The 14,293-nt window shown below is 43.3% G+C and overlaps 1 protein-coding gene across 3 annotated transcripts in view; it reads left to right on the forward strand.

The window, feature by feature from the left end:
- DZIP1 (DAZ interacting zinc finger protein 1) overlaps positions 1–14,293 on the forward strand; it is a gene marked incomplete at its 5' end in the record, with an annotated part of 34,944 nt that overhangs the window by 14,491 nt on the left and 6,160 nt on the right. For all 3 annotated transcript variants that reach the window (XM_083501166.1, XM_083501164.1, XM_083501165.1), the window contains 7 exons: positions 780–831; positions 1,013–1,069; positions 6,410–6,555; positions 9,548–9,731; positions 11,380–11,509; positions 12,559–12,612; positions 13,840–14,054. In XM_083501166.1, coding sequence (XP_083357292.1) covers positions 780–831; positions 1,013–1,069; positions 6,410–6,555; positions 9,548–9,731; positions 11,380–11,509; positions 12,559–12,612; positions 13,840–14,054 — 838 coding nt within the window. The remainder of the gene's footprint in view (positions 1–779; positions 832–1,012; positions 1,070–6,409; positions 6,556–9,547; positions 9,732–11,379; positions 11,510–12,558; positions 12,613–13,839; positions 14,055–14,293) is intronic.

The raw sequence follows: 14,293 nt of genomic DNA on the forward strand, positions 1-14,293 counted from the left end.
TGGCATTATATTGATGGGATGTTCAGAGCACTTAAAGCAACCTCCCTCCTATGATCAAGCCAGGTTTGATCATGTTAGGGTTCACATTAAAAGGTAAAAGGGACCCCTGACCGTTAGGTCCAGTCGTGACCAACTCTGGGGTTGCAGCGCTCATCTCGCTTTATTGGCCGAGGGAGCCGGCGTACAGCTTCCGGGTCATGTGGCCAGCATGACTAAGCCACTTCTGGAGAACCAGAGCAGCGCACGGAAACGCCGTTTACCTTCCCGCCAGAGCGATACCTATTTATCTACTTGCACTTTGATGTGCTTTCGAACTGCCAGGTTGGCAGGAGCAGGGACCAAGCAACGGGAGCTCACCCCGTCGCGGGGATTTGAACCGCCGAGCTTCTGATTGGCAAGTTCTAGGCTCTGTGATTTAACCCACAGCGCCACCCGCGTCCCAGGGTTCACATTAGGCAGGAACAAAGGTCCCTCTCTCTCTTTCCAGCCCCTGAGCCACTCCAGCAGTCGTTATCAGAGCTCTGACTGGGGCTGGCTTCAGATGTTTGAGTCAAGCTGCCGCCTCTTTGTGGGTGGGGAGGGTGCAGCTGGGCTAGTTGTCCAGCCATCAGGGGCTCTTAGGTCAGGGGACAAAACAACCCCACCCTGCCCTATAAGGCCTGCACATGCCCACCTCACCTTGTCAAAACAGCAGGGATTTAGCTGGTACCACCCCACAAATGATAATAGTCGTCTCCTTTCTAAATCTGCACCTACGCTTGACTCTCTCTGCATTTCAGATAGAGAAACTGGCTACAAAAAAATCAGTGGAAAGCGTCAAGTCATCTGATGGTAAGTGGCAGCAAGAAGGACTTTAAAATTCCTTTGTTTTTATCTGCTTGTTCATCATTGCTCTCTTAACAAATTATTCCAAAGTATATAATTCAACAAGTCATCTTTTTTTTCTAATTGCTTTGAGAAAGTCTGTTGAGAAGTACAAGACTCTTAAGCCTATATTTCTTTTCTTTCCCAGTGACAACGTCAACACAGAATGTTGTTCAGCCCAAATCCAGTGTATCGTTCATGCGTGGTAAGTTTTTGTAATAGATCTCACATTATTACTGATCTTCCAGGATGACAGCAAGTAACATCTAAATTTAATTAACACAGCAATATTTTTTTTAATTGAGAGGTCTTGAAAAGATCACTGTCATGGTTCACAGTAGTACATATAACACATAGGCATTTTCTTCCAGTGCAATACTTCTTTCTATTTCTAGACAAAACTGAAGCTTTTTACTTGGAATGTGAAATTCCATTGTAGTGGAATTGACTTATTAGCTAACTGATTTTGTTACCAAATGACCTCCGCGTCTAAATTTAAGGCACCTAAGAATAGGTGCCCGAGGCATCAATTTACCCAATAGTTGAGCTGACCTTGAATAAACCATAATAATTGGATTGTAAAATAGCAAACAACCTCATTACATTTTGTTTTATTTCAAGTGGTCTCTTAATTTTAAAAAAAGCAGCACCGCGAGGCTTTCAATTAAAAAAACCGTTGACTGGAAAGCCTGTTCACAATAATTATTTTATGAAGACTTTGCACCATGAATGCTACTCTGGTGTTTTATTCTTTGATGTTTTAATCTATGTTTTAAATTTTGTACATAGCTTAATTTTTTTGCAAGCCACTTTGAGACCCAGATGTGGCAATACGCAGGGTGTAATAATAGTTAAAATATTCATCGTATGGCAACTGCACTTTTCATTTCACATTTGGGTTGTTTGAATGGTCACTATGTCTCCAATCTCGCAGATATGTTTATGATCACAAGGGCTGTGTTTGGACATAATACTGGCCAAAAACCCTTGTTTAGCAAAGTAGTCTATGCACAAGCTGTGTGTTGGTACACATAAGAATAATTTTATTATTTATACCCTTCCCATCTGTCTGGGTTTCCCCAGCCACTCTGGGTGGCTTACAGCGTATATAAAAACATAGTAAAACATCAAACATTAAAAACTTCCCAATACAGGGCTGCCTTCTGATGTCTTCTAAAAGTTATGTACAGTGGTACCTCGGGTTACAGACGCTTCAGATTACATACGCTTCAAGTTACAGACTCCACTAACCCAGAAATAGTACCTCGGGTTAAGAACTTTGCTTCAGGATGAGAACAGAAATCATGCGGCGGCAGCAGGAGGCCCCATTAGCTAAAGTGGTGCTTCAGGTTAAGAACAGTTTCAGGTTAAGAACGGACCTCCAGAAGGAATTAAGTACGTAACCAGAGGTACCACTGTAGTTCTTTATCTCCTTGACATCTGAAGGGAGGGCATTCCAGAGGGAGGAGGCCACTACCGAGAAGCCCTCTATCCGGTTCCCTATAACTTTGCTTCTCGCAGTGAGGGAACCAACGGAAAACCCTCGGAGGAGGACCTCAGTGTCCAGGCTGAACGATGGGGATGGAGACGCTCCTTCAGATATAGCTCATGCACTCTCTGCTCTCCTCCTTTCATGAGGTGAGGAAGCAAACCAGCATGCCATAGAGTGGCTGGCTTAGCAGAGCACCCAAACCAGTTCTCGTGAGAACCACAATTAGGAAGCCAAGAGCAAACTCTGGATTCTAGATCATGGATCTCCAAAACAAACCACAACCACAGTTTCAGATGTAATACCAAGCTAGACATTCCATGATGTGTTACCCTGGAAGGGAGGGGTTAACTCTGGTTTTTGGTCAGCATTATGCCTGAAGACAGGTATAGATTTAATATCTTCCAGTGGCAGCAATCGTAGCACATTATAGCTCCTAGTTCAACTAATTGGGCTTGGAAAGGTAAAAAAAATGGAAGGAACCTTCTTCACAGTTTTATCAGTCATTGTTTTATCAGGTCCATTTCCTCCACTTTGGACAGGCACCAGGGTGATTGTCTCCATTAAATTTAAATCCATACATGTAATTTCAGATACTCTCCCGACTATACTAAGACTAATAAGCCTTTCTCAGTTTTCGAAACAACTTGGGTATTCATTTTGGATGATTTTGCTGGTGATTTTCTATTTTATTTATCTCTGCAGGTCTTTCCTGTCTCTCTTTTTATCTCTTCCTACCTTGTTCCACCCCCCTGCCTTTTTAAAATTAATTTCAAAATTATGCCTTAAAGGGGAAACACTACTTTTCCTACTTTCTAGCAAACAAGACCATGATTAGTAGAGGTGCATTGTGTTTTCATTCAAGTGAAACAGCTGAAATAGGCAGTGTCATCTTCATGAGTGAATAAATTTAATATAGTATCCCAGTTTTTCTTTCTTTTGCAAAATAGAAGTTTCCATCTGATATTCATTTCTGCTTTTTGGAGAAACAAGCTTAGATCAAAGCATTCATCACTGATCTTTTTTTGTCTTCCGTGGAATTAAATGAAACAGATCCGTTTCAGTACTTAATTTATTTAGATTTCTAGCTCATTCTAAAATAAGGGCTTAGGGAAGTAACTGCACTAAAATGAACTATGACAAAAGCTGACAAATAAAAATGGTTTTTGTAAAAAATGCTACTTCAAATAAAAAATCCCTTAAACCACCCTAAAGTGAAACAAACACATAATCTTGGATGCGTTAAATTTGTCAAAAACAGGATTTGGTCGCTTGTGGGGAGAAGGTTAGTCATGTCAAAAGTCCAGTTTAAATCAGCAGGACTTGGGTTGCAATTCTATATCCACTTACCTGAGAGTAAACACCACTAATTTCAGTGGAACCACTAAATTCAGTAGACATTATTATTAGATTGCACCGTTAGAGCAAAACTCAACATGGCATGGCATAAGAGCTCTATGAAGCGATTCCCTATTGCCTCTTTCCCACTCCTGCACAAACAGTATACAGCAGCGGTTCTCAACCTGTGGGTCTCCAGATGTTCTTGGACTACAACTCCCATCACCCCTGAGCTCTGGCCTTGCTAGCTAGGAGTGATGGGAGTTGTAGTTCAACAGCATCTGGGGACCCACAGGTTGAGAAAGCCTGATCTGCAGGGTATGTGGCTGCATCTGGGGGAAGGTTGCTTAGTTAACCTTTTCTTTCCAAGCCATTTCCGTAATAGATATTATGTCCTGATGCTTCTACCCGGAAATGACATGGGGTGAAAGAGTTAAGCCCACTGCCTGATCCTCTCCCTGCCTGGGTTGAGAACCCCCAAGCTTCTTGGGGATCATTCACAGGTGACTCATGACAACCATGGGGCTGCCCGCCCCCCATCCTGTGATGGGTCACACACTTGTCATGGTCAGATCACTTCCTGGTGAATGTGTGCCTCTGCATGCTTCCCCCTCCTTCCCTCTGAAACCTCTGGTTCAGGAGTTGCCTTCCATGCATGGTGAGCAGGGAAGAAGCCCAGGAGCCTAAGACCTAGCATCTATCTCACTACACATGGAGGTAAGAGGGGAAAGTCCCAGGTACGGCCAGAGGCTTACTTTTGTTCTAATGCTAAAGACCTACAACCACTCCGCTTGCAGGTAAAGCTGAGAAACAACTGCAGCTTAATGTGATGGAAAATATTTCACTTCCTCCATGCAAATTGCTACAGAGAACAGCATTCGCTACCTTAAACACATCCCTACAATTTGAATAAACTTCTATCACGAGTAATGACATTTTTACTGGGCTCTGAAGTTAGTGGCTCAGAAGAACAAATAAAACAAATGCGGCACCTCCATATCATCTTCTGCATAATTTTCACCCTTTGGACCTTTATCTTGACCTGCTTCTGTCTGTCTGTCTGTCTTTTTGCTATTCCTCTGTTTCCTGATTATTAGAACAGGCCCATTTGGTGCACATGCTGGAGCCCATAGAGGAGCTTCCAGAGGATGGAGAAGGTAATGGAAGGGCCGATCAAATCATCTGTGGCCTAACGTGGGAAATGTTTACTAGGAATACTAATGTACATGTTTATATGTTTTCCAGAGTATCAATCACGTAGGCATGTTTTCATACTGCATGGTAAATTACATTTTCAAGCCCTACGCAGAGCTCGGCACCGCAATATTTCCGCCGTCACCTTCCTGAAAGTAGATTGCTCCTCCTCCTTTCCACTAATTCCCACCACCCACTTCTCCAAAAAGCCAATTCCAGTCCTTCCCACACTTCTGGGCAGCTCTGACTGTGCCACTGTTTCAGTTTCCATATAGTGTGAGAACAAAATGTGAGCCTGCTTGTTACAGCTGTTTCTGAGCAGTGGGAGTTTCATTTTAGGCTCTTCCTCCTAGTAGAAAATTCATACCCAAACGCAATTGTCATCTTCCTGTACATCTTCACTTTCTTGCTGGGGTGGCCAGCGTGGACCCCAGCTCCCATCATTCCTGACCATTGACCATGATGGCAGGGATTGATGGGAGTTGTACAGTGGTGCCTCGCAAGACGAAATTAATTCGTTCCGCGAGTTTTTTCGTCTAGCGAATTTTTCGTCTTGCGAAGCACGGTGTCGGAAAAGTTTTGGAAAAGCTTCAAAAATCGCCAAACACCTCAAAAAAGGCTACCACACCGCGTTCTATGAGTTGCTCCTCGAAGTCAAGTCGCAACTGTATTAAGGGTGTTAAGAAAAAGGAAACAAACTTGCAAAAAACGCAAGACGTTTTCGTCTTGCGAAGCAAGCCCATAGGGAAATTCGTCTTGCGAAGCAGCTCAAAAGCCGCAAAACCCTTTCGTCTAGCGAGTTTTTCGTCTTGCGAGGCATTCGTCTTGCGGGGCACCACTGTAGTCTAGCACCATTGGGGGGCACCATATTGACTGCCCCCGTTCCTATGGTACTTCCTTACCTATGTTGGTAATTGTTTCAGGAGGAGAAGGGTTGGCAGGCAGGACTTGTGAGCACAGATCCCTGGAACATAATAAATTGCTATTATTCTCTTGTTGCTGTTACTACAGTAGCTCTTTCTGGCAGATAAAGTGTTTTCTTCTTATCTTTTATCCTTTCACATACCAGTGAGATGAGAGTGCCCAGTGTTTTTGATAGCCAAGCAAAGATTTGAACTTTGAATTTCAACAGGCAAGCTATAGTAATAGTAACTATTATTATTATTATTATTTTTCTTATTACCCCACCCCACTCTATCCAATTCTATCCAAATTAAAAAGCCAGATTAATCGGGCAGAATTAAAAATGGCCTTATGATATGCCTATGCTTATGCATATAATATATTTCAAGAAGGGTTTTAAGTATTGTTCTGTAGTGTTGTGTTTTATATGTTTATGTGGTAAACGACTCTGGAATGTTATGGGATGAAGGGTGGTTTAAAAATGAAATAATAATAGGTTTCTAACTTTTTAATGTAGTTTTTTGAAGGCAGTTCTTCTCTTTTGCCTCTTTAATTGTTGTGGGCTTAGCATATATTGATACTACAATATCGCTGTAAAGAAAACTATCTGTTCTGTTTCAGAAACAGAGAAACATGAGCCCAAAGCAGGGAGGAATAAGCACCATACAGCACATTCTTTGAAGAGCACTCCTTCAGTACCAAGAGAGCTGAGATCTGTTTTGGAGCAGACCCTAGCAGAGAAATTGGAATCCTTGGGAATTAAATCAGTAAGGCCACTTTATAGTATTTAGGTGATCAGAAGATACTTCTCTCCCTTTTAGTTCCTTAACTTCCTCTTTCAGTCAACCTGGGACAATCAGCAATTCAAAATCACTGAGGGCACCAGTGTTCTTCTTGTGCTTTTTCTTAGACTTTAGTGTAAGATTGTAATATCTGCAGTAATCTCACGTGTGTGCAGTCTCACACTACTGTTGGTTACTGTCAGGAAACTGACATCAGAGTAACAGGCGAAGGAGAGGCTCTCTGATTCTGCAGGGGAAGGAACAAGCACTAGGGGGAGACGCAGCTTGATGGAGGGGGAAGGAAATCAGCGTAACACCAAGGATCCAGGAGAGCAAATGGGAGAAGAGGTGGAAGGGCTCCGGGATTCTTCCTTGGAAGTCAGTGAGGAGAGCCCTGGTCCTCCACTACCCACGCCCTCCCTGCGCGGGAGACTCCCGCGCAATGAGAGGCGGAGACGATTGGGAGTCAAACAACTCTTATGCTGGCAACGGTTTAAGAAACGCCCACAGACAGACTCTGCGAGCGACTGAGGCAGCCACGCTGAGATGGGCTGTGCAGTCAGGACAGTTTAACCCAGGCAGCCAAGCTCCAAAAGGGGACAGTTTACGCATGAGTAACTCCAAACCACTACAGTTACACTTACCCTCAAAGCAAAATTTATGCCTGTATCTTGTTGATCAACACACTCCCATATTTTTTCATTTACGTCCACCAAGAGACAAGGAAGGGAGAAAACACGGGCGCAGACGTTTAAGTTCTACGAATTTCAACTGAATTGTCACCTGTCACAATAAGCCACAAACCATGGCCTATGAGCATGGCTGAATTGCACCTGCTTTGGTCCTCCCTGCTAATGCATAGAGAAAACAAATCACGATCCCCGGATTTGCATGCTGCCTGAACCAGGGATCATGGTTTGCTTTGCTTAAACAGAACTCACAATAAGCTAAGAACAAATGTTGGCTTATTGTGGTTTGTTTGGAGTAGACACAATGCAAATCCCTGGTTTGGAAGTAATGCTAAGCCAGGGATCATGGTTTGTTTCCCTCCCGACATGACGTGGGAGGACTGAAGCCAGCACAGTTCCCTCATGCATGGCTAGTCATAGTTTATGGCTCACCACAATGTGTGAACATAGCCAGCAACTCATTAAAGTGCTTAACTTGGGTTGAATTATGCATATTAAGTAACATTCAGTTTAAATCTTCAGTAATGAAGTAGTAATTAGAAGGATAAAATCTGTTTAGTTTGTAAAGAGAATTTCACATACTGAGAGTGATAGTTTACTGGGAAAAATCCTCATCATTCCTGTCAGATGCTGTTGTGGTTGCTCGAGAAGATCCAGGCAGGACTCTGACCTGTCTTTTACAGGCTTTATTTTTGGTGCAAACCATTTACAGTGAAGAGTGTCATAAGTTCATGTCTGGCTCAATCGCTAGCAGAATCCGGGAGTGGTCTGTTCTTGTACCTCCCCCAACATAAAAGTTTCGTCACCCCCAGCCTTTTCCGCCCCTCCTTGTGCCTCAAACTCCTGCGCATGACGGGCGATGGCAGGGGTGTGCTTCCCTCCTCTCCGGCTTGCTCAGGCACGGTGTTAAGGCTCTTGCTAGCATCCTCTGGTCTCTGCACCACTTCTCCACTGGAGGTGGGGCTTTCCTCCTCACGGGAACTGCTTCACAAGATTTTCAGAGGCTCCCTGTAACACAACTCGCCCTCTGTCTCTCGCCTCTGAGCTGATGTCAGTTCCCTGACAATTCCAAAGAAATAAGAAGAGGGAAGTAAGATGATGATGATTATAAAAATACTATTTCTTTCTGGTGGAGAAAACAAACCAAGTTTAAAATTTTCCAGATAGACTCTGAAGACAAAATTTCCCATAAATCTCATTTGTATACTGGATTCAAAACTGGGATTTTAGGGAGAAGTGTGATTATAATCTATAGAACCACCATCTCATTTAAACTAAGCTTGTATTTCTAAAACACAAATACAGAGTCAGAGTTTGAATAATACAGACATTAGGAAGATGACACCATACTTTTAGGAAAAGAAATGCTTCTTAAATAGTGCCACCAAAAATCACATAGGGTGAAGATGTCAGTGCCATTGAATAAAAAAAGGTAAAAGCCTTCACCAGAAGTAGAGAACCTTCTTTCTGTCAAGGACCGCATTACCTTGGGGTTAATCTGCCAGGGGCTGGAATGGGTTGGTCTCTTTGGTAGAAAGGGAGGGATATAAAATAAATACCATATTTTTCGCTCTATAGGATGCACCGGAGCATAGGAGGGGGAGAACAGGGGGGGGGGATTCTCCCCTTCTCTGCTCAGTGCCCCTTCAGCGAAGCGGCAGAAGAAACGGAGCCCCTTCCATTTCTCCTCCCGCTTCGCTGAAGGGGCGCTGTGCAGAGAGGGGAAACTGTGCAGCGCTTCTCCAGCGAAGCGAAGCCTGGAGAGCAAGAGGGATCGGTGTGCACCGACCCCTCTCGCTCTCCAGGCTTCAGGCGGCTATCTGCAAGCCTTCGGAACGCAGCGGGAGTTCCCGCTGCGCTCCGGGGGCTTCAGGCAGCTTCAGTGAAAGCAATGCGAAGCCTCCGGAGCGCGGGGGGAGCTCTCCCTCTGCGCTTCGGAGGCTTCGTGTTGCTATCGCTGAAGCCAAGGATCCTGCATTTGCTCCATAAGACGCACACACATTTTCCCTTAATTTTTGAAGGGGAAAATGTGTGTCTTATAGAGCGAAAAATACGCTAGTAGACAGGGCCACCCGTTCTCTTTTTCTCTCTGTCTCTCTTTGTTACACATTTGCTACAGCATCATCTTGTATGGTCCACACAAAAGCAACATCCTTCCCAAGGATAATTTGTATGATTTTCAAAACCGCGTTTCTGAAAAAGGGAAGCAGTATTGCTTTTTTTTAAAGCAGAAAGTAATTTGCATTTTGTTTCCTGCATATCAGAATGAAACTTTTCATCTTTCACAGGGAGTTCATGGTATCCCAAGTGATCATTTGAACAGGGTCTTAATGTCTGTGGAATCTGCTAGAGAAGAAAGAAAGAAACAGATCCCCGACATTCATCTTATTCGGGAACAGCTCCAGCAGCAAGTCAACTTCAGGGTTATGTCTTGCAGCAGACTTTATTCCAGTTCTTACCTTTCTCCAGAAGGTGTGCCAACTTCCCACCCCTCTCCCTGCCCCAACCACCCCCACCTCTTTCAGGTGTCTGGAGGTCAAGCCACCATGTTACTTATAACTCGAGACAACGTTAACGTGGGCCTGCTTTCATGTGCAGTGTGTTAAAGGTTTTGTTAACAAGTTAATGTTCAAAAGCAGATCAGCTGTTTGTCTTTGGACCCATTAATTAATTGGTGAGCCATTTGCATTTTGGTACCAGCGTTGTTTGAGGGCAGTGGATGAGGGCAACATTTGGACTAGAAAACTGGTCCCTAGCTCATGTGGAATCTGATAAAAGAGGAGCAGGTATGAACTTCCTCAGAATCTGCCTGAGCCTCCTTAAGCAAGTCATCACCACAGTTTTACGGCCCCAGTGTTGAACACATTCTCAGATGTCTGTGTGAACTCCAATCGATAATCCTTTCACAGATTTATTTAAACTATTGTTAAAAACTCCCAACTTAACTTGTTTAAGGACTACATGTTATTTAATTAGCAGTCTATACATTCTTGACCAAAGCTACTTTACAATATATCTTATTCATAAAAAAGTGGAAATCCCGTTACCTGAGGTATTGACCAGTCAGATATTACATTCCTTTAGCACATTTTGCAACATGCTGCTAGGCTTAGGGGCCAGAGGGCACTTTTCTGGCTCAAGATGTAGAGCTAGTGCCTCTTTTGTGAAACCTGTGCCCAATATAGAGAAACATTACTAACATTTCTTGTGAGCACAGCTTTCCCCCGCATTCTCTGTTATTCATTAGAGCAATTATTCCATTGTTGTTGTGTTTAAAAAATGTGCACTCAAGGAGGCTTGCAGTGTAAAAATGGAAAAAACAGTAGCAAAAAACAAACAAACCTGAAATGCAAAATAAACAGGGACAGCTAGGTGACTTTCTGAAATTTCAAAAGAACTCAGAGCACAGAAACAGCCAAATGCCTTCTGAAATGAAAATGTATTCCTGAGATGATGAAGAATAATCAAGGAGGAAGCCAGGCAAGCTTCCTTACTTGGGCAGGTCTATTAGACACAATTCAGCCGGCAAAGTAGAAACTGAATATGTGTCTGTTTTTCTTGTTTCTGCTGATATTGTTCTGTGGGATATATCTTTGCTATTATTATTGTTGTTGTTGTTTGAATTTATATACCACCCTATACCCGGAGGTCTCAGGGCAGTTCGCAGAATAAAATCAAAATATAAAACCACAAAATACATAATCAAAATAAAAACCACAACCCAATAACCCCTCACCCCCAAAAAACACATTTTTAAAAAGGGCATAGGATCCTCACAACATTTAAAGTAATATAATTAAACCTGGACAGGAGCCACTCATTGGAATGACCATGATCTCAGAAATGTCTGTGGCAATATTTATTGGCAACCAAATTGGCCAGATGCCTTTCTGATACAAAGACAAAAATAAGAGTGGGGGGGGGGGGGGAATTAGCTTTGGTTGTTGGGCAGATGTAATACTATTGCTTCATCTTCCGCAAGGGAAAGGCCTGTATCTAATGTTGCAAACAAGTCCTCTTTGCTGAGTTTCATCTTCTTTCTTCTTGGCACTGTTTCTACCGCTGATGCGCTTCCACCAGAATGTTGTTTTGAGTATTTATAACCTGTGTTTCATTGCAGCTAAGAACAGGGTAGCTCACTTGGGAGGTTCGCTGTCAACTGTGTTACCCAAAGCAGCAAAACGTCCATCTGTTGCCAAACGCCCAACCGTACAAAGACCAGTCGCTGCTGAAAACACCCCCGCACCAAAGTAAGAGGAACTGTTCAGTAAAGTTTTGTTTGAGTGTTTGGGGTTGTCCGTATTATCGGAAGCAGCCTTGTGGGCCAATATGGTGGAGCACCTGAACATGTCTTTATTATTCATCCGCTGGGAGAGATGCACTGGCTGCTGATTGGCTGCAGCTCTGTATTGAAAGCCTTGTTACTAACTCAGAAAGCCCTGAGCAACTTGGGATCAGGTTACCTGAAAGGCCCCTGACCCTGGATAGACATTTAAAATTTCTTAGATCAGGGTTTGCCAAACTTGGGTCTCCAGCTATTTTTGGACTGCATCATCCCTGACCACTGGTCCTGCTAGCTAGGGATGATAGGAGTTGTAGTCCAAAAACAGCTGGAGACCCAAGTTTGGCAAACCCTGGCTAAGATCATCTGGGGAAATTCTACCCACGGCTCCACGTCCTATAGAATATTTCAGAGCATGTCTATTTTTTGCCATTGCCCCTGTTCTGTGGAATGTCATTGCCTCTGCCATACATGACACGTCTATTAGTTGCTCTCTGCATCTATCATTTTTCCTGGGCTTTCCCTGGCTCCTAAGATTGGATCCTGTTATTTCTGAGTTCTCTATTTTATAATATTGTTTTTATTATGATGTTGTGTTCTTTTGGATCGCAATTTAGGGTTTCCCCAAACTTTTTCAGTGTTACAAGTTTGTAAATGCTTTTAAATAAAAGAGGAAAAAAAGACAAGAAACGAAAGAAAGGAAATAGGTGTATTGATTTATTTCCTCTAACCCCTCAAAAGTATATTTTAACAAGATAGCGAGACCGTCATCCTTCTGCAGGGAGGGAAGTGATTAAAAAATATTTACTACATTATTCCTGCATTGCAGGGGTTGGACTAAATGACTTGGGGCCCCTTCCAACTCGACTATTCTATGATTTAAATATATTTGTAACATTCATAAACCTCTTCTGAAAGGCAATTGCCCAAAGCAGTGTACAGAATCTGAGTACAGAGTACAGAATCTGTAATATATTAGATAACAAAAGTTGTTATTTTTGTTATTGTTCCTTCCAGAACCAAGAAGAGTGCTTTGGGAGATGAAATCCCCCAAAAGCTGCATAGTATTACGTAAGTCTTCCATTTGGTTTCTGTGTGCAATATTCTGAACTTGATTTAAACAATGCAAAGACGAAATGTCAAATTGTAAACATGGCACTTCACCTAAGGTTCAGGTTTGCCAATTGCTTGAAATGGTGAGGCAAAGAATTGGGGGTGGACAAGTAAGCAATAGAGGCAGAATAAAAGAACAGGAAGGGGAGAGACAGAGTGGTGTGCAGGATACCACCCCAAATGGAAGTGCTGCTAGCACTCCTCTAATCCCATGGCCTTCATCAGAAACTATTCACAGATTTCTACAACTATGGTGGCTGGAAGTCTCTTTTTTTAAAGACACGGTGAATCAGATTGTGTAGTAAAACCCAAGACAGATGTATAGCTATGCTTACTTTGCGCGTGCTTACTATAGGTAAGGTCAGGGGTTCAAATCCGCACAATGGGGTGAGCTCCCATTGCTCTGTCCCAAATCCTGCCAACCTAACAGTTTGAAAGCACTCCAGCGCAAGTAGATAAATAGGTACCACTTCGGCAGGAAGGTAAGCAATGTTTCCATGAGCTCTGGTTTCCATCATGGTGTTCCGTTGCGCCAGAAGCGGTTTAGTCATACTGGCCACATGACCCAGAAAGCTGTCTCTGAACAAACGCCGGGCTCCTTCGGCCTGAAAGCGAGATGTGCACTGTAACCCCAGTCGCCTTTGACTGGACATAACTGTCCAGGGGTCCTTTACCCCTTTACATTTACAATAGGCAAATGCTCAGAGAACCACAGGTGTGTTCTACCTGCTTTTCAAACTGGATAAAATGGTTTGGCTGTGTAGAATCCACCTTTATCCGAAGACCCTAAAATGGCTTTCCACACGTTCCTTACTGCGTATGGGATGTTTCTCAGCAAAGACTCCTTTCTTACTAGTTTCAAAACATGGGGAGAGTTTAGGTGGATGGAAATCAACATCTGTAACCAGTTTTCTCAAGAATGGTGGCATTGTGGATTAACTTATGCTGAAAATGGTGGCCCGCCATTTACCTTGTGGTGTGGACAAGGATCCTAAGATTATCTTATCCAGAGGTTTGTGACTTCCCTACCATTTCCCTGTTGGATGAAAGGATTTGGAGAACCTGGGCAAAGTGTGGCTAAGGCAGTACCGTGTTTGGCAACAGTTGGGTTAAATCAAGGTCTTGCCATGGCGATAATGATAATGATGGAAGGTGACTAACTCCACCAATTTCCCTCCCCCTTAGAACCCCACCATTTAGCTCAGAGGAAGAAGTAGAAGAGAATGACATCATGCAGTCCTACATCTCACCAGAATTGTCTCAGCCTCAGGCATCCAAGAGCAACATCAAAGGCAGCTTGTCAAGATTTGCAAGCCAGAGTGATGTGAACTCCATGGAAGAAGAGGAGGAGGAAGAAGAGGAAGAAGAAGAATTCAAAACAAGCCTTAAACCTTCGAAAAGTAGGGAAGCTAATTTTGTAGACCACCTTAAGGAGAGCAGCACACCTATGGGGAGATGCTCCTCTCATGTTCACACCAGGATCTGTGTTCACCCCATGGTCTCCTTTACTGTGGCTTTTTATCCTGTGCTCAGGATTGTGCTGAACAGCTGATAATCCTACTGGCCGTTAACCAGTGGGATTAATTAAAAAGAAGCACGTAGAGCGAACGGTGAAAAGGAAATCATCTTTTGACAGACT

Source organism: Podarcis liolepis (assembly GCF_965112155.1).
Source record: "Podarcis liolepis genome assembly, chromosome: 4".
NCBI lineage: Eukaryota > Metazoa > Chordata > Lepidosauria > Squamata > Lacertidae > Podarcis > Podarcis liolepis.